Source organism: Cyprinodon variegatus, unplaced genomic scaffold, assembly GCF_000732505.1.
Source record: "Cyprinodon variegatus isolate N-32 unplaced genomic scaffold, C_variegatus-1.0 Scaffold330, whole genome shotgun sequence".
In the NCBI taxonomy this organism is placed as follows: Eukaryota; Metazoa; Chordata; class Actinopteri; order Cyprinodontiformes; family Cyprinodontidae; genus Cyprinodon; species Cyprinodon variegatus.
The window spans coordinates 43,217-62,508 of NW_015150783.1; the positions used below are offsets into that span (position 1 = coordinate 43,217).

Below are 19,292 nucleotides of genomic sequence, written 5' to 3' on the forward strand. Positions count from 1 at the left end.
GAGGTACCATTGTCATTTTAGGATGTCAAAAAGTAACAGGTATATGAGATTTCCAGACATTGTCTTTCTGTATGGTCATTTTTAATCCGTCCCCTGTCCTTTATAAAGTCACAGAAATTAACTGCCTAATGTCATAGCTGCATAAAGCTTAATAAATCCTATAAAACTATTTTCAACAGGGGAACTCAGTCTTTCAACTTCAAGTTAGGTCATAAACATGCTTATTTTTACTCCTCATGTTGTCCTAAATAGTTAAATCGTATGAGGGGGCAATCTAACCTTTACCCTCTGCACTCAGACAGAACCATTGTAGCCTACATAATAGTAATGAGATGCATTCTTGTGATCTTTTGTGAGAGTCGGGGCTTTTGAGGACGAAGACGAAAGAGAGTGAAATATTTTCATGGTAGCAGATTTTCTTTTATTTGCATCTACTGACCAGGATTTGGCCTATGCAGAACATTATAAACAAATATTCACTGTAACAGAAAAAGCTACAACTCTATCTATCACAATTAAATGTTTTTGAGTGCTGCACTCTCTGCCTGTGTTTGTGACCTCTCTGCTACACTGGCAGCCAAATCCTCTGGGGCTCTCTTGATTTTTTTTAAAGGAAACTGTACCTGCTGTGCCATGCTGAGCTCAGCAGCCTTATTTGAGTGGAGCTGTCCCAGATCTAGGCTACATGACAGAAGAAAAACAACACACAGCATTGCACATAACAAAAGACAACACCAAATTATAGAGACTTGGGTATAGAAAACGATGCTCACATCTACATACATCTCAATCTGCTTTGGCATAAGCTTTGTTCAATTGATGCATTTTTTAAAACATCAAGATTAACATTTCCTTATTTAGAAAGTAATTTATAAGACAAACCAATTTAAAATATCTTCAGGTGATGGGTAACCTCAGAGTCACATACTTCAAAGCGAGCAGAGCAAATCAGTATTTTGTGCTGCCATCTAGCGGTAAAACTACCAAGTACATATTTTCCTGTGAAAATTCTCAGTCATCTGGGACTTGGCAAAAAAAAAAATAAAATAAAATAAAAAATAAATAAAAACAGGCTTGAATAATTAGAGTTTAACAATTAGATATATTACTTTCCTGTAACATTTGCATAAGACGAGTAAGAAATATAAATATAAAAAATGAGATAATTCATTTGATATCTTATGTTAATTTTTATAACCACTTTGAGTAATGGTAGATTTTTTTTCATTTTTAGAGGACACAAATAATTGCTTGTGTATATTTTTGCAGTCATTATATAGTCATTTTAGATGTTTGCATGCGGAAGTGTATCGGTTTCTGTTGTTTCCATCTTTATTGTTGCTACTGTACACCCAATAAGATACTGTGAGTACATTTGAGTTGGAGTTTTTTTTAAAAACATATCACAATTTGTTTTTATTTCTTTGAATTATAAACAAAATACCCTAAAAAAAAAATTTAATCCAAGATAGTAACATTTTGTTGCCTTTGCTCAAGTTTGGTCTCAGTCCTTTATTTGGATAGAAAAAAATAACTCCCGATTTTTATCAGCTGATAAATGTTATCTGGATGTTCATTTCATTGTCCTTGTTGTTTTTCTATCTCTTAAGCAGATTTGAAAGATATTTTTCTAATAAATATGTATTTTGTTTGTAATGCACTTAATAAATAATGACTAGAAATGCAACCTTTTTAGATGCAATTAGCTGTGTGTAATGTTGACAATATATTTATCAAAATTAACTTGATGTGGTATAATAGTTCACACAAATAAGATAATGTTAATTGAAAATATGTTTAGTGTGAGTATTCAGCTGGAGATGTTATATTGTTTTTACAAATTTATACAATTAATAGTCTTACATTTACCTCATGTATCAGAGTTTATCATAATTTCCAGAAAATCTTCCACCACAACTCTTTCTTAACGTTTGATATAAAACCTACATTTCTGAGAAACTTTAAACGACAATTTCAGATAATGTTCACATATTTTTTTGGAGAACGAAGAAAGACTCACAAAACACACACAAAAGAAATGTTCACAAAAATAAACAAAAAAAAAGAAAATAAATAGTATTTTCTTGCTCAGAAAAACATAAGACTGCCTTACCACTTGAGTTGTTTAAAACTACTTCATTAAGACATTAGTAGAACTGATGTGGATTTTACAGCAGAATTATTTTGAATATGCTCTTTATAGAGAATCAAAAATGTGTATTTTTGGGTTTAATTCATCCTAGATCAAATGTTTTTAGTCCAACTTGTCAATAAATTTCTTTCTTTCTTTTTCGGATTGAGTTTTGTGTATTGTTCCCTCTTTAACCTGTTACCTCTGCTAAATAGTTAGACTCTATGGGCCCACAAACTACTCTCAATTAGCCTAAATTTAATTAACATCTATATTGTGTTTGTGATGTTTAACAGCGAATCATTCATTGACTATGGGAAATTAAAGCTTTTCATGAAATGTTTTAATTACTGTGAATTCTGTGAATATCACCTCAGTTCAGCAGGAAGTTAAAGAAAAAAATTTCCATCATTGCAAAAATAATTGTAAAGGATAGGGAAATTTTTTTTTACCGGTATATTGTTATTATTATTATTATTAATCAATACCTGGTTGCATTATCTAAGGCCTAATCCCAATGTTGCCCCAACTAACAACCACTAGCCCTTACTTGCTACCTACACACCCTCAAATTGAAGACACAACAGTTAGGGCTTTGTAATCTTTACTAGGCTGCATGGTTGAAGATAGATTACGTAAGCAATTATTTACCTATGCACATGCTTTGGAAACGAAGCTTTTTAATCAAAATGGAAGATAGAGAAATAATGGTGACAAGGGATGCAGTGGGGAATGCTCTTCAGAGGCTTTTAAAAATGCCATATTAATTTAGCCCTAGAAGCACTGTTTCGGCATCCTACCTCCAGCAGAGACACCAGCCAGACTCCGTCTCTCCTCTTCTCTCCTGGCTTCTCTGATCTAACACTCTACTCCTTGATCGCCCACTGTTTTTTCTTAGCTCCAGAGTGGGGCAGTGGTGGCCACATCGTCTGTCCTAATGCTCTTGCATGGCTTTCCCACTTCTTCTCTATGAGGTCCAGAGCGCAGTCTTAACTTACCTCTGTTTTCCAGGAGAATTTGGTGAACTCACGGATGTTGACAGCAACGGCTTTGTTTGGCTATCAAAAGTAAAAAAAACAATTCCCTCTGTAGAATTGCAGACTTCTATTTTTCTTGGCTATCTGGGAAGGGCCAGATAGGCACCTAAAATCCTGCTTTTAAGGGCTTAATCATTCTTCTACCACTTGTTATCTCCACTACCACTACATACTGAGAGGAAATGGCACATCACTGAAAAATAGGGCTACAGAGTGTGATGGGATTGAGCCTAAATCATAGAAGTGAAAGGGTAAGCTTAAAACGCTCATTTAAAAAAAAAAAGCCCTTTTGATGCATGTTTGTCATTATTTGGAACCAAAACAACTTTACCTACATTTCCATAATGAGAAATAATTTTTTTTTAAATTAGCGATGCTCGAAAACGTCTTTGTTGAAAATGCTCAAAGTGAGATTAAGGCAAGAAAATAAATGACCAGCTATCCCAAGATGCAGCTGCCTTCCGAAATCCCCTCTTTATAAAAAAAAAAAAAAACTGTTACTACCTCTTTTTATCCAACTTTTGAAGAATTTCTTTGCTTGTTAGTCTTTAACAATTGTTTAAATGTACTACATTTGAAAAGTTAAAGACTGGTGTGTAAAGTTGAATTTTCTATTCTTCTTTCATGCATTAAAGATTAAGAGCTAATGTTACATTTTGGTCATATACTTTTCTCAAATGTTTAAAAAAATAAATAAATAAAAAAGGCTCACACAGGGGCAGACTGGAAAACCATGGACACCATACTTACGGGCGTGTGCCAGACCCCGTACCGACTCTAGCATTAAGATCCTTGAGTAAAAGTCTGATATAAGCAGGTATAACCTTCATCAAAAGTAAAAAAGCTGAAAGAAATACAATTTCTTAAAAATAGAAATTTATTAACACAAGTTCTTTTCAAATGAGATACAATATGGGGTGTTTATCAATATCATGAGGGTCTTGTCTGAGGCACTATTAAAAGGTTTTTGGTAAAAATAGCTGAGAAAAAAACAAAAAACAAATCAAGTGCAACAAAGAAATATGCCGTGGTGTCCTAATCTAAATTAAGCAAACATTCCTTCCCCCACAAGTAAAGGCATTAATGAACAGTAAAATACTTTAATTGTTTTCATTTAGTGCAACAAACTGAGAAATCACCCTGGTTCATAGAAACGTATGCATTGAATATAGATGTAGGATTTATAAGCTAATAATGTCAAAGTAAATAGATGCCTTCATTTTATTCAATCATAAAAACTAGAGGGAGAGATGACAAATGGTGCAAACGTGACACAAAACACACATCTACCAATCCCCAGTATTCAAGTACACCAATTTAACTACAGAAACTTTAAAATCCCTCACTGTTCTGCAGATTTCTGTCTATGAAACATAAAGGACACTCGAGGCCTTTCATTAGGATAATCCAAAAATTCTTGGAAGGTGGCTCAGGAAACTGGACAGAATTATAACTCAAAGTATTTGCCTTGTGTGGCTCTAGAGTTTGTTTCAGAGAGAAAACAGGAAACAAAAACAAAAAAAGCTATCCAAAAAGTTGATTCTGAATATGAAAAAGCTGCCAAGAGGCCTTTTAAAACAGGTCCATCTAAATGGCAAACAACCCCCAGTATTTATCAAAAGCTCTGAAGGACTGTTCACCATGAAATAGCAAACAGTCCTTCAGCAAAACATTTTTCCTCATCTTGCTATATTTGTTTTTTTATTTCTCAGCTCCATCTGTGCCTTCTGCAGATTGAATGTCATTGGTATTTCATTTCTTGAAAAAAAAAAAAAAAGATTTGTTACCCAAACAGCTAAAGCTTACCCATTTCACTTCAAGTTGGCTCTCCTAACCCAGTGGATGAATCAGATTAGATAAAAGTTTTTAGAAGAGTCACCATAGGATAAAAAAAGCATATCAAACATCAAAATAATCAACTAAAGATAATATATAGTTTAGAAGATGGTGGGAAAAAAATATGGACAAAAATTATGTTCAAGCAAAAAAGCTAAATCTTATTAAATTTTTTATTAGGCTAAATATCCCACAAATAAGTTATCAAAACATTGCTTCATCACATTTTAGGGGTTTTAAAAACATAGTTATGTAAATTTAATCCTTTTCCAATGTTGTGTAGCATCTCTTAAGTGAATCCCAGTAAAACTGCACCTGAGCGTGGAGGAAAACACACATTCTTCAGTACAACTTCATTAACAACCACTCAGTTCACCATAGTTTTCTCGAAATACAGCCAGGAGGCCAGTGTGGCCATTTTATCATGTAAAGTTAAAAGAAAAAGGGAAAAAAACTAAATCAAAAGAACTTTCTGATATATCTTGATTAGGATTTGTATGAGCTGCTGGTTTCTTTCTCTTCAATCTTTTTGCAATATTAGTCCTTTAAAGTAATCCATCGTGTTCAAAGCTGGAAGGCAACAGAGAGAAGGAAAAAGGGCAGAACTTGACTCCAGTCCCGCTGTAGAATTTATTCTGAAACTCCACCCTACAGGAGAAGCAAACGCCTGTCAGACCAATAAAAAACTGGCATAATTAATCCTCAGTCACAGGAATCCTTACCAGTGCAGCCGAAGGGCATGAAGGAATGCGGACAGACCCTCCATGACGAGGAGGATGGACACAGTGAGAACAGCAAATAGGGCGAATACAGGGACCAGCAAGATCACGGAAAGAGCCGGTGTCATTTGAAGTCCTACTCTCATCACCATACCCCAGAGGACCTCTGATAGCTCTGTGAATAAAAAAAACAACAACTTAAAATGATCATACTTTTTATGAACGGGATGCAGTTAACTTTTTAAGAAAGGAAAACATAATATTTTGGAGATCCACCATATCCCTGTCAACTCTGACAGGCTTGAATTAACTTTGCTGAAAAAAAAAAGCCTAAAGTTTCACCAGAGAGATTATGTGTTCAGCCAGGAGTCTAAAGCAACATGCTGCCAGTAAACCACCATACTTACGGGCGTGTGCCAGACTAAGAGCCCAGAGTCTCAGGTATGATGCTGTGTTTGAGATACAACCCAGACAATACTCTATTGTGTGGATGGCCTGATGAAGGAATTCATCTGCAAAGTTAAACTGCAACAAACACAAAAAAAGAAAGTAAATTTTAATAGAAAAATAAAAAAAACAATGATTTCAAATCTTAAACACTCTTTGCTAGCAATCCAGTTTGATGTTAATCAACTTCTTACCTCCTCTGAAGAAGGCTCTCCACTACCAGTGAGATCACTGTGAGTGCTGCCCTCCTCCATGTCTTCAGACCTCAGAAGGTAAAGCTCCTCATCACTGTTTCGCCGCACTCGCTCATATCCCTGATGATAGAGATAAGATTCAAAATCAGAGCTTGCTCAGCTTTACATGAAAGCCAGGGCCGCCCTTTTCTAAACCAATACAAACACGATGCATCAACAAAGTGTTTCCCTCCTGAATTGAGAGAATAACTAAGTACTGGTCTAAAACAGCTGACCCCATAAGCTAAAATACAATCTCAATGAGAATCCTACTACTTTCAACCCCTATGCCATATAGATTTAGGTTTTCCTCTTTCTGTAATAGGCTATTGCGTCTCTCCTTCATGAGAAAAAACTTTGACAAATTAAAATTTAGGAATATACTAATGAAGTGGGATGTTTCAGTGCTCACCCTGTACATTCCCAGGCGATTTCGGCCTCCATACTGAAGCCAGTAGAGGTAGACTGGTTTCCCCAGCAGTAAAACAGGCACTGAGAGAACAGCAATGACCACAAGAAATGCCTGCAGGCCAGTCTGGAAGGAGAAAAAACAAATCTCAACAATCTGTGATGTTTTATCACCAGGTTAACATATTCACTGCTGGATTGGAGCAGTTTTGGGAAAATGCTCAGAAAAATCTTACCTGTCCTGGATAGAGAGGCTGTAATCCATCCCCCTGCATGAGGAACATGTTAATGAAGTGGATTAGAATACTGGGTGCCTGTCTGGAGTCCTTGGCAGTGAAGGCCAGCCACTTGTAGAAAATCATGAACACCAAGTAGCCAAACAGACACAACAAGAACAAGAGTTCAGGCAGAAATACCAAGTACAAGTTATACTTCTTCCGGAAGTATCTGTTTGTATTTGGGGGGGAAAAAAAGAAGAAAAGAAACAGATTAAAACAGAAGAAAAACAGAAAAGACATTTCAAATCTGCAAGAAGTATCTTACCGGTGATTGTAAGTGCTGAGGATGACGCCAAAGCTCATGTGTATGACGCCCAATATTACTGACATTTTCATTTTATAGGAGTTTAGGAATGTAAGGCGGTTGGAGGCCAAGTTCCAGATCTTCACAGAAACAAACAAACAAATGAACAAAATGTTAATTCATTATTATTTTTGAATATCTTTACTTCTTTATCTCTGACCCTTTCCACTGTGGTTCTTGTTCTTAATGGGACTGGATTTCTAATGAGTAAATAACGCACAGGTGACATCCCTTAGAGCAACCACTTATGATTTGCCTTCCCTGGATTTTATTTATAGCAGAACAGAATGAAATGGTATAAGTATATCCTTTATTGTCCCTCAGAGGTTAAATTCAAGTGCATCAGCAGCAAAGTGACAAGCAAAATGGAAATGTAGATTCCCACAAAGTTAAAGCAAGAACAAAAAAAGCATGTAATAGATTTTACTATGAAGGACCTGGATTGGATATTGGTTCCAATATCAATTACAGCAATAGTTAAAGCAATCTAGTCACTTTACTTGCATGTTTGAAACCACAGATTACATTATCAGTGTTAATATGTTACCCTTTTTTTTAAAACAATCCTGCAAACTTGAGGCCTTAACTCACATGGCAAGGAATACAGTTCATTCATTCATTCACTGATTTTTTGTTTGTTATATTGATAAAAAATGTCACCTGAAAAAAGACTGACCTTCTAACATACATCAGAAACTTAAAATTTGTACTTACTGGGTCAATTCCAAAAGGGTATGGTCCTTGAAAAACTCCAGTGACATTTGGATCAAGGGTCAGAAACGGATTACCATGTAAGACATTATCCCTATAAGACAGAAAATATGTTAAAAGTGTTGGCATTTTATAAGTTTATCAATCCACGAAGATTCTTATATCCACTCTGAAGTCCCAGTGAAACACTCACTTCCACACTCCAGCTTTAAACATAGCCTTAGCGCTCCATCCAGAACCAAAGATATTTAGAGACCTTGAGAAACAGTCGTTGTAAATGAGGCCGGTGTAGATGGAGAACAGACCCATCAGCAGAATGATGTAACGGCCTTCGAAGAACGTGTTCCAGATCTGCAGTTACACATTAAAACAGTGTCACATGTCAGACACGTCACACGCCACGCCACTAACCAGTTGACAAGAGCAGGATTTAACGTCGGCATTACTCACCTCATTCCTGGTGTTTTTTAGTTTGCGGTTGTTCTCGTAGCGCACCATCCAGAAAGCAAACAGAGACATGATGATTCCGTGACCCAGGTCCCCGAACATCACAGCAAATAAGAATGGGAAGGTTATGATTGTAAAGGGAGCTGGAAATGATCAGATAAAATAAATAAGTATGTATGTTTTTTTTCAAATCAAGATTTTTCAAACAGCAAGTGACATTAAAACACAAACATGTACAGTAGATTCCTGATGGATTAAATCCAACTTACCAGGGTTTACCTCCCGGTAAGAGCCCACGCCATAGGCATCCACAATGTTTTGGAAGCCAGAGGTAAACTTGTTGGTCCTTATCAGCGTCGGGGGGGTATCAGTGGTCGGAATACGATTGACAAAAGAAGGAACAGTCGCTCCGCTTTTTCTCTGAAATATCAAAATAGAAATTTGTTAGAGGCTGGTTAAAAAAAAAACAACAACTGATCTTTGTATTTCTGTGCCAATGAACCTTAAAACAAAATGACTGTTAATCTGTCACAGAATAAAAACTGAAATACAAGTTTTTGGGCATAAGGATAGCAACTCCTTATCCAGCAGCTGTTAAAAGTTATTGCAAAGAGTGAAAGCTCCTTCTTTAAGAATAGAGTTTAGAGCTTTTCTCACCGATCCGTCTTCTAGGGCTCTCCGTAGTTTGGGAATGTCATCAACAGGACACCACACCTCAGCGATCAGGCACTTATTAGTCACATCAAAACTGCAGAGGTTCAGAATATAGTATATGGCCTTCATTTTCTTGACCTGGACAACCCAGGTACAGACAGATTCTGAAGCCTTGATCAGGACCTGTTTCAGGTAGTCTTCTGTTCTGTGGAGCACCTTTAACAGGAAAACAAGATGGGTTGCTTGATTAAATTATGCAAGTATAGAGTTAAAAAAAAATTACTCAAGAAATAAACATAAAAGAAAAGATCTTTGTAGGCTTGACTGTAAATATGAAAGAAAACTATGGAAAACAGAAGAGCTAATAAAAAAATAAAGAGGATATATATTACAGCTTAAGCCTTCTGTTTATAATGTGGTACAGAAGGTGAGCCTAGCTCAGTTTCCCAGTGATGTCCTGGTCATAGACAAAACTGCTTCAAATAATCACAAGAACAACTGGGCTAATCGTTTAACACATCAGTCTAATCATTTAGTTCTTCATAAAAAAGGAGGGTAAAAAGTCACCTCTAAAAACATTAAATGTTAAGAAAAGAAACTGAAAAACTCAAGCCATCTTTAAAAAAAAAAACAAAAAACAAAAAAAACGGGCATTTCTATTTTAAATTTACTTTAATGTCAGGTAGAGATGTCTCCATATAACTTTTTCTGTTCTGATGCGATACCGTTATTGACACGATGCAATTTTGGCACAAATCAGAGGCGGATTTATAACCCATTTTATAATATAGTATGTTAGAAAAAATCTATTAACATCATTAAAACAGTAAACAAAAGTAAACAACAAAAGGCTTCAAAACAGCTGACATGTGCAAAATTAACCAATGATTTACAGAAAATTTTCACAGAGGCAAAGTGTTTCTATCAGATTGAAAATATCCACTAAAATACGATAGTAGCTTTTTGGCTAATATTGGTTCAAAATCCAATAATAATAATATCAGATCGGGACATCCATAATATCAGGAATGCATGAGTAAAAACCTTTATATTAAGATAGACGACGTACTGTGTGTAGATCCTGAATGCGAGTTCTGAGCCCTTCCACAACATCGGTTCTCTCATCGTTGCTACTGGGATATGGATACAGGTGGCAGTGGTAGCTGTTTAGAGAGAAGGTAAGAGCAGCAGATCATTAATCACAAAATATGATGGTAAATGTCAGGCAGTGAAGTGTTGTGAGCTGTAATTACCAATCGCAGATCTTCTTCACTTTCTGGCCAATTTGGTCACCCCAGTAAGAAATTAGGAACACTACACTTTTAGTTGGCTCGCCCTGCAGAGATAAAATAGTCCAATCCAATCACCTCTTTTCACAAAACATACCTGACTTTAATTCAAAGCATTTAAAATCTCTGCCTGTGAAATTTATACAGCACAGGAGAATCACTAAAAGAGCCAGAATAACACCCTAAAACCTCCAAAATCAAAATGTTGACCTAAGTTCCCACAATTTAGGAATTTTCAGAACCAATGTCTTCAAATTAAAAGGACAAGGGTAGCATGTACCTCCTGCTACAGCTGAATATGTCTTCAATATATGATTTTGATAAAATGTAAATTTAAAAAAAATATAAACTGAATAGCCTGGAAGTTGTTGGATCAGAATCAATAAAGAAAACTGAGTAAATTACATTATGAATGAATGGCCTTCATAGCAATAACATTCATAGGCTCCTCAGGAATGATATTCATGGCCTAATTTAAACTGAATGTTATTTATATTCCTATTCATCCAAAACACAGATTAAGTCTAATGATTGTGAGATTTGAGGCTCTGTTCAAGCACTTTTGCAAATGTGATATGAAATAGTACAATTTTAGATGCCTAATATTAGCATCAAATGCTCACTAAGGGCATTTAGTGGTTTATAATTATTTCACAAGAAAAATATACAAGTCTGCACATCTTAAACGGACTTGGAAAAATTAAGTATCTCAACAAATGAGAATGCTTTTCATCTTCCTATTCTTGATTTCTCCATTAGAAAATTAAAGAAGTTGTAATTTACAGCAAAACGGCTGTAGTAAAAACCCCAATTGTCGACCACAAATAAAAAAAAACAGGATGCTCATTTTTGGGCCATCAGCATAGCTTTAATTGCAAAATATGCAATCTCCAATGTTCCCGGTTTATGTACTTATTTAACATCACGGGCAATTGACCAAGTCAGCAATGACACTTGACAGCAGCCATCCTACACTGGAACTCTAGACACAAATTCAATTACTTTCATGGATAGTTTTGAAAAACATTCCAGGACCTTGAAACCATTTCTTTAGACTCAACCCTTCAAGGATTTCAAGGAAACATGGGAATCCTGTTAAACATAGCTGTATCAGGACTGAGATACCAGGATTCATTTAGCAATCCATCTTAGATTTAGACTGATACAGGATGCTAGAAGCTTCTAGGAGAACATTAAAGAATTATTTATCATACCAACATCTCCACACATATCCTTCAAACACAACTTTCAAAAGTTTTTGAATGTATTATAACATATACCAACATGTTTACACCTGCAATTCTCTGCACATGTGAACATATTGGTAAAGTCAGAAATAATATTAGTAGAATAATATCAGTTGGAGGAAAAATCTGAGCAAGCCAGCTCAGATTAACCCTTTTTTTTTTGCATTTTTGTAACATTAGATTCCTGAAATCTTTCTAGATCACCTGCAACATGCCCACTTATTGCATGTACTCTTTTTATTTAATTTTTTGGCCAAGCTACTTTGCACTCCTTATTTGGATTTTTTGATGATCAAGTGCCAAGAGTAAATATTTATGGATATATAGTCATTTGGCAAGCTTCTAAAAGTGAAATAAAATCAACTGAGTTTTTTTCAATTAGAAAAACTAAACATGGACACCATTTGAGGTAAATATTTACAACCTTCCATTTAGAGAGTGGGAGGCATACAAAAAGGAAGAATGACAATATTAAATAAATGTTTGTTAAACCTAAAAATAATAAACAACAATGAAGAAAGAGTTTCATAGACTTCAATTTAAACTGATATCTGACATATCTGAGAACTTATTATTTGCTTTAATAGTTTTCGTCACTGTTTTTTTTATTTTTGTTGCTCTGATGAAGCTTATTTAAAAAAAAAAAAAAATTAAAAAGGCACGATGCATGCATGTGTCTAAGGGGAAAATTACAAGGAACACATTGATAAAAAGAAAAGTGCCCTTAAATTGTCCTGACTTTCTAGTAGTGAAAGCATGTCATGACCCGTCGGGGTCCTGGATGCCTGATGTCTGATCAAACAGGAAAGAAAGGGCTAATCTGATTACTGCTGTCTGCGGACGTGATCACAAGGATCACTACCAGCTACCACCAGGAAAGCACAAGGTTTGCATTAGAAACAGAAATGTGCTTTTAAAAGTTTCAGCAACATTTTTTAATTTACAACCATAAAAGATATTATATATATATAAATTAATTAAAGTACTCTATCTAAAATCCCCCCAAAAATTAACAGCTTCTAAGTCTTGCCACAGATTGAATTGAGGTCTAAACTTTGGGTCAAAGCATCCAATGGTTACTCTGGTTTTATGTTTAGGGTGTTTGTCCGGCTGCAGGGTAAGACTCCACCCCGGTCTCAAGTCATTAACTCCATCATCTTCCAGCAACTCTCCCCAGCTTCCCAGTCCCTGCTAGACGTTAGAATCTCCTCAGAATAATGTCGCCACCACCATCTGTCATAATGGGTTGTTGTTGTTAAAGCTACAGTGTGTAATAATTATAGGGATATACAGTCAGAAATGTAATATATTATACAAAACTATGTTATTTATCATCATCTACGAGCTCAGCCTCTTAACCTTAATATTTGCGTTGCCTTAGAATTCGTTATTTATAATTACATAGGAGCGGGTCTTGCAGCCATGGAGGCAGACATCTTTGCGCTACGGCAGCGCAGAGCCAACAAACTAGCGATTGCGAGATCGCCAAAACGTCACAACGATGTAGAAAAAATAACGGGTATATTTATTATCTTAAGTCTACATGAAATCTATACCCTACACAGACTAATGAAATACTATCTGTAAAATTATCTATGTAAACAAACCTCATCACTTGAGAAGGTAGGTGATGCGGACGTCGTGGAAGACATTTTGTCCCGTAACGCTCGCCGTACTGTTGGGGGGGAGAAGCGGTGGACGGGAGATGTTCATGTTGCTGCAGTCTGCAGTCTGACCGCTAGATGTCGCTAAAAGTTACACACTGTAGCTTTAAATCAGAATGTGTGTTTTAAAAAATTTTGCTAACGTCCCCTGTTCCTTACATCCTTTCAATCAAATATAATATAAAAACATTCTTTGGGTTTAATGTGTGCTGTCATGGAGGCAAAATGTAAAGCCAGAGAAGCAAATAAACCTCATGGAACCTACTGTATCAGGATCTTCCAGGTACTCTTCAACTTCTGCGCTGCTCAGGATGGTGTAACCTTTACATACTCGCCAAAGCATTCGCTCAAACGCTTCGATCTTTGTTCTGTGAATCAGCCCCGAAATGAAACTGCAAGATAGGCATTCAAAATTTCAGAAAGTCTGCAAGATATCATAGCCACACAATTTATCTTTTTTTTCCTAAATTACCAGCAATAAGATCAGTCAAACAAAAAAGCAACAGTAAAGCATTAAACATGGTTGATGTCATTTTAAAGGTTCTAATTATGAAATTATAGAAGAGAGAAAAAGATTGATTCATGAGTTATTTATGAACTGTATAGTTTATTTTCAGTAACATATTTAAGTTATATGTGCAAATTCATGACCATTTACAAACTGTCATATGTGGCTGTGATGCATCCTGTTTTAGAATAGCAGAGATTTTAAAAGGTTTTACACTATTAGTGGAAACACTATTAGCGGAAAAAAGAACAGGATACTGATGTGTTTTAAGATTGATGTCATTATAGTCTGAACTCACCACAATGACATCATTCGATTAAAGTGATAAGAAGAAATCACTTCCCTTTTTTCACTCGTCTATACAGTTCAGATTTGTCGAATATAGAACTAAAAGGTGCCCTGTCTACAGAGCTTCCTGGCTAGATAATGCAGCTCCTCCATAGTTACTATAGGAGTCTTCACTGCTACTCTGATTGATGATATTTGTAGAGTTTTTCCTTACGATTCAGATTTCTGAAACATTTTGTCTATAACTTAACATCCCAATAAATTATGTTCAATTTTGTAGCTGCTTAATTTGGAGCTGTTCTGAAGATATTCCGTTAGGTTATATCCAAGTAATGTCCTTTTACGGGCAGCGAGTTGAAGGCACAAACTAAACTGTTCATAATGTATTCTTTATGGTACGCCAGCATTCATAACATGTACGCAATCACTGTCCCCCAGACATACCCCAGTTTAGCTCCCAGTCTCTGCATACTGCTGTAGTCCATCCTTGTGTCTTTCTCTAGAAATGGAAACTCCTCATACTGGACTTGTAGCGGTTCTCTCTAAGAGAAAAGACAAGATGTACAAAACTATTAAAAAGGACAAAAAACATTCTTAACCAAACTCAAAATAAAACAAAGACAGCTTGATGTGATAGAAATCCTACCTCAGCAGTTCTCTGTACAAAGTTGCGTGTGATGCGAAGCATGTGTGTGTACTCTGTGAGCTCCAGCAGGTTCTTCTGCAGCTTTTCCTTATTTCTGGTTACTTCACCTAGTTCAACCTCAAGTCTCTGCAGCTGCTCCTGTAAATAAATGTGGATGTAAGCATAATAAACATACAACAACAACCTTTCTCTAAGAGTGAGGACAAAAGGAAACAGTACCATTATTGTCATTATATGCTTCGGTGAAGGAGCTGCAGGGTTAATATCTCTTTCTGGCAGTGAAATGTCTGCTTTCTTAATTTCCCTTAAAAGGTAACCTGTTAAAAATGACAAGCAATATTTTTTAGGACATTTTTTCCAAGCTTCCACAGGAGACACAGGACAGCACTAAATCTGAGACTGACAGTGTGTTATTTTCAACTTAATTTAATAACACAGCATTTATTTAACCAAAGACAGCAGTGCATTCAACTGAAACTACAACCGCCTGATGTCTCTCATGACCACAGCATCGGTTAAGCCCTGTGAGAGGAACCCCACTGTTCCTTCAAGTATTTGTTTGTGGTTTATCCTTCTGCAATAGGAAATAAACCAATATTTAAAGGCTAGCATAGACTAGCTTTTCTAACAATAAACACTAATCTCTGAAATTTTTCTATACAATTTTGACCTGTATTTTTAATAAAAAAAAGGCTGAAAACATTTCCAAATCAAGCATTTCCAGGGTCAGAGTTAGCAATCTCAAAATAATTAAACAAAACAACTTTTCTGTAATTTGCTCATCCTTCCTGATGTTTCCAAAGCAATATGGCCAATACAGGCAGATTCAAACTGACATCCTGTCACAGACAACCCTTTTTCAGAATGTAAGTACAGAATGACCAAAGATGCTATAGAACAAAAGCTAGTACCTGACCTAACCTGGTCATCTGATGCAGTGATATGAATGAACAAATGGCCTCAGAAAACAACAATTGGTTAACAAATGCCATATTGAAGAGTTTTGTCTTTATTTGATTTAGAATTGGTATGGCATTTTCACTGAATACAAAAGATTACATTCTCATTCATCTGATAGTAAAGGCAGGAAAAAAGAAATGTTCTATGTGTTGTCAAAACTGTGTATGCACGCTGATCTGAAAATATAACAATAACCAGGTAACAGGCAGAAAGCCGTATTCCTGAATATAACAGGCTGAATCACATGCTTTCCTCTTACCCAGGATCCTCTCCATCTCTTCACATTTTTTGATCTCGTTGACGTGTTTTCGCTGGAATGCGTTCACATTAGGATTGAGCTGGAACGAGTGTGAGATAGTCCATTAGTCACGCCAACAATCAGAGAATGCACTTTTCCGGTTTAATTGTTGTATCAGTGGAAGAAGACACTGGTATCCTCAAAAAGGTCATAGCCACATTGCCAGCAAGTAAATGCACAGCCAGATTCACAACAGCATTACAAAACTCTATGAAAACTGGTCCCAAACTATCCCCCCACAGTTTGACAGTGGAAAAGACCCCAATAGCTGTTTGAAAGTACAAGCAGTCATTCAAACAGGCAGCATGGACAACTTTCTTTGATATTTCCCTATTAAGGGATCTTATAAAAGCCATTTGTTTTCAAGACATCCATTGAGGGGTTTCCATGGCGAACACTGGTTTAAGGTTTTTCTTAAGGTTTAAACTCCTGAGTCCAATTTGGGTCCAAATTGTATTGTTATGGAATATAGATGACATAAGAGAAACATGTAAAGCAGGTTGTATATCAGAGACAGTAGCTTTAAATTGGTTACATGAAGCAAGAGAATTAGAAATGTTTTTAATCAAAGCAAATTTGATTTTTATTAAGTTTTTTTTATAAACTCAACAATAATGTGGCATAAAGTACATGCATTCATCTATTATGATTATCAAAAGAAAGGATGTGATGTTATACATTTTTTTTTTAACTTTTTTCTGGAAAATACTTCATAGTATGCCTCTTTTAAGGATCTTCTGAAAAGAAAACAGTTGTATCTGTTTCCTGAGTGCAATATAGTATCTGTGAATTGAACAAATGTGTCATACATCATAAAACTTTTCCTTTGTGTACATGGGTTGGCCCTTTTATAAGCGTTACTGTGATCAGGCTATCACAATCAGATAGGAGATGACTTTACAGAAATGAAACTTACGTCTCTGAACTCCACCAGTCCCAGTTCTCCCAGTTCATTGATGCAGTCATAAGCTGAGCCGGACTGGAGAAACAGCTGGGCCAGGCACATCTCCTCACCTCGGAGCAGGGAGCTCATCTTGGCAGCAGCCTCAGACAGTCCCCTGCTTTAATATAACAAAGCTCACCGGCGATTTCTTGGGCAGTAAAAGCCAAAGCTCCTCGTTCACGTCATTCCGTGTTCTTCCATGACATGGCTCAGGTGGTAAATTGATGTCTAACTTACATAACTCTGAGTTAAACGCGCTGTAAACAGTTGGTCTTTCGGTTGTTAGCCAGCTAATTGGTTAGCTGGTGGAGGCGATTAACACGTTTCCTGGTTAGGTGTTACGTTTCTAATATTCTACAATAAAACTGTGTCTGTTTATGAAGCTCACCGTGTAGTTTTATGCCAAGTCTTCTCACAGTTTGTAAAGTTTTAGCTGTCAGACTGCCATCTTCGTAACTCTCCACGTCACTTTACTTCTCACCGAGAATGCTCAACTTCTACAGAAGCGAATCAGCCAATCAGAGCCAGCCTCAGGATTCTGCGCATTGGGAACCTGTTCGACATTATTAAGCCCTCCGCGCTGTCTGCAGGCTTAAACAAACAACAAAACAATAATAAAAAATAGATGTTGGCCTTTGACTTTTGAACGAGAAAACAGAGTCTGAGGAAATGTCTGTAGGAAAAAAAGAGTAGAAGTTTCCTAACATTTATGAACTTGATCATTATTTTATAATCATTTTATAGAAAGATTTGGAATAACAGATCTTAATAATTGTATGAAATTGTAATTTATGTGAGGATGTTAAACACCAAGAATAATCTTGCCAAATTGACACAATCCACTTTTTCTAAGTTATTTTTTATATAACTCTACTAATTAGCATGTAAGGCTGCTGTTTGTCCCACATGACAAGATGTTTGAGTAAGAAATAAAAAAAACAAACACTTGTCTTATTAATGGCATTTCTTATTGCACCAATCAGCCCAGAGTAACGTTTACATTTGCCCACATACAGCACAAAGTATAAGCAGCTGTAAAATCTTCGTTTTACAATTCAGCCCAATTTCATTTTTTCACAGTCATCAATTTTAATTGGACTTTAAATTTACTTTTGAAATTATTTAAAGACAACAATTTACAAAAATTATTTTGTTTTGTTGCTGTATACCTTGTATACCAGGTTTGTGCATGCAGTCCTAGTTTTAACAATTTTACTAGGACTTCATAATCTATAGGTAGAATTTTTATGTCTACCACTGATCTACAACTCATTACACCTTTGTTTTTCTATGTTGGTGATGGAAACAGAAGGACTATAAGAAGGATATAATGAAGTATGGGGAAGGGAGTGGCGGCCTTGTTATTAGGCCATAGAGCTTGGAATCCTGAGGTTCTGAGTTTGAGCTCCACTCCCACAGACTGCCACTTTGGCTACCTGAGCAATGACCCTTAACCCTACACTGCTCCCCGGGCGCCGCACTATGGCAGCCAACTGCTCCCCAAGGGGATGGATTAAATGAGAGTTCATTTAATTGCTCTGTACCTGTGACAGTGTAAAGAAAATTTAAAAGAAACCTGGAAAACTTGGATATGATCACCATCTAAAACTGGGTCTGAATGTACAGACATAAATATATAATACTTTGTTAATTGACTCTAACTTAGTTGTCCCTTAATCACACTATTGTTAAAACAGCCCATACTATGGTCTCAAACTGTGGCCCTATCTGCTGCTAAGACCCGCAAACCTTCAAGAATGTCTATTTACTTTCATTAGGAAGGTACTTTCATTTAAGTTTTAAACTTACTTGTACTTTATGAATTAAACCCAGAATTAAAATGTATTTAAAAAAAAAAAGAAAAACTAGCCCAATCACTTTCTCAATCTCCCAGCACACTAATGGAGCTGTAGCAGAGCTTCTTTAGTAAAGAACTACTGCATTCTAAATGCATTGCACTTCTTCACTGCTCCCAACAGGCCCAATAAGTGTCTACAACATAGCTGTAAGTTGTGCACTTTATCTGTGAGTGTTTTTGTAAATGAATGCGATTATTTATCGTTTATTGTACATTTGTCATTTGATTAAAATAAGGCCTTTTTGTTGATAGCTGCACAGTCTGTTTCTTTTTTTAGATCTTTTCCCTTTGCTGCAATGCGTTCTTGACTTCTGTTTTCGTTTTCATATTTTATTGTCTCCTGTGTACCTCTATTAGTTTCTATTACTTTCTGTTCTTACTCTGTT

The 19,292-nt window shown here is 36.0% G+C and overlaps 1 protein-coding gene across 1 annotated transcript; it reads right to left on the minus strand.

Moving 5' to 3' along the window:
* Positions 1-5,274: 5,274 nt before the first annotated feature.
* Positions 5,275-17,537, minus strand: LOC107091251. Its single transcript, XM_015385070.1, has 20 exons — positions 17,022-17,537; positions 16,067-16,145; positions 15,067-15,164; positions 14,848-14,985; positions 14,646-14,743; positions 13,671-13,797; positions 10,459-10,541; positions 10,275-10,368; positions 9,209-9,421; positions 8,821-8,971; positions 8,555-8,694; positions 8,298-8,455; positions 8,108-8,198; positions 7,355-7,473; positions 7,048-7,258; positions 6,816-6,938; positions 6,365-6,484; positions 6,131-6,248; positions 5,727-5,898; positions 5,275-5,652 (listed from the first exon to the last, which is right to left on the minus strand). The coding sequence occupies exons 1-20, from the start codon at positions 17,136-17,138 to the stop codon at positions 5,550-5,552; spliced, it is 2,553 nt and encodes an 850-aa protein (XP_015240556.1). The 5' UTR covers positions 17,139-17,537; the 3' UTR covers positions 5,275-5,549.
* Positions 17,538-19,292: the final 1,755 nt, after the last annotated feature.

What these genes read in the sequence shown, in the direction of transcription:
- LOC107091251 (XM_015385070.1), bottom strand. Translation starts at nt 17,138, where the DNA reads ATGAGCTCCCTGCTCCGAGGTGAGGAGATGTGCCTGGCCCAGCTGTTT. An exon ending in AGAGATGGAGAGGATCCTGG is followed by an intron (nt 15,165 to 16,066) that starts GTAAGAGGAAAG and finishes CATTTTTAACAG; the next exon opens with GTTACCTTTTAAGGGAAATT. An exon ending in TTTAAAGCTGGAGTGTGGAA is followed by an intron (nt 8,199 to 8,297) that starts GTGAGTGTTTCA and finishes TCTGTCTTATAG; the next exon opens with GGATAATGTCTTACATGGTA.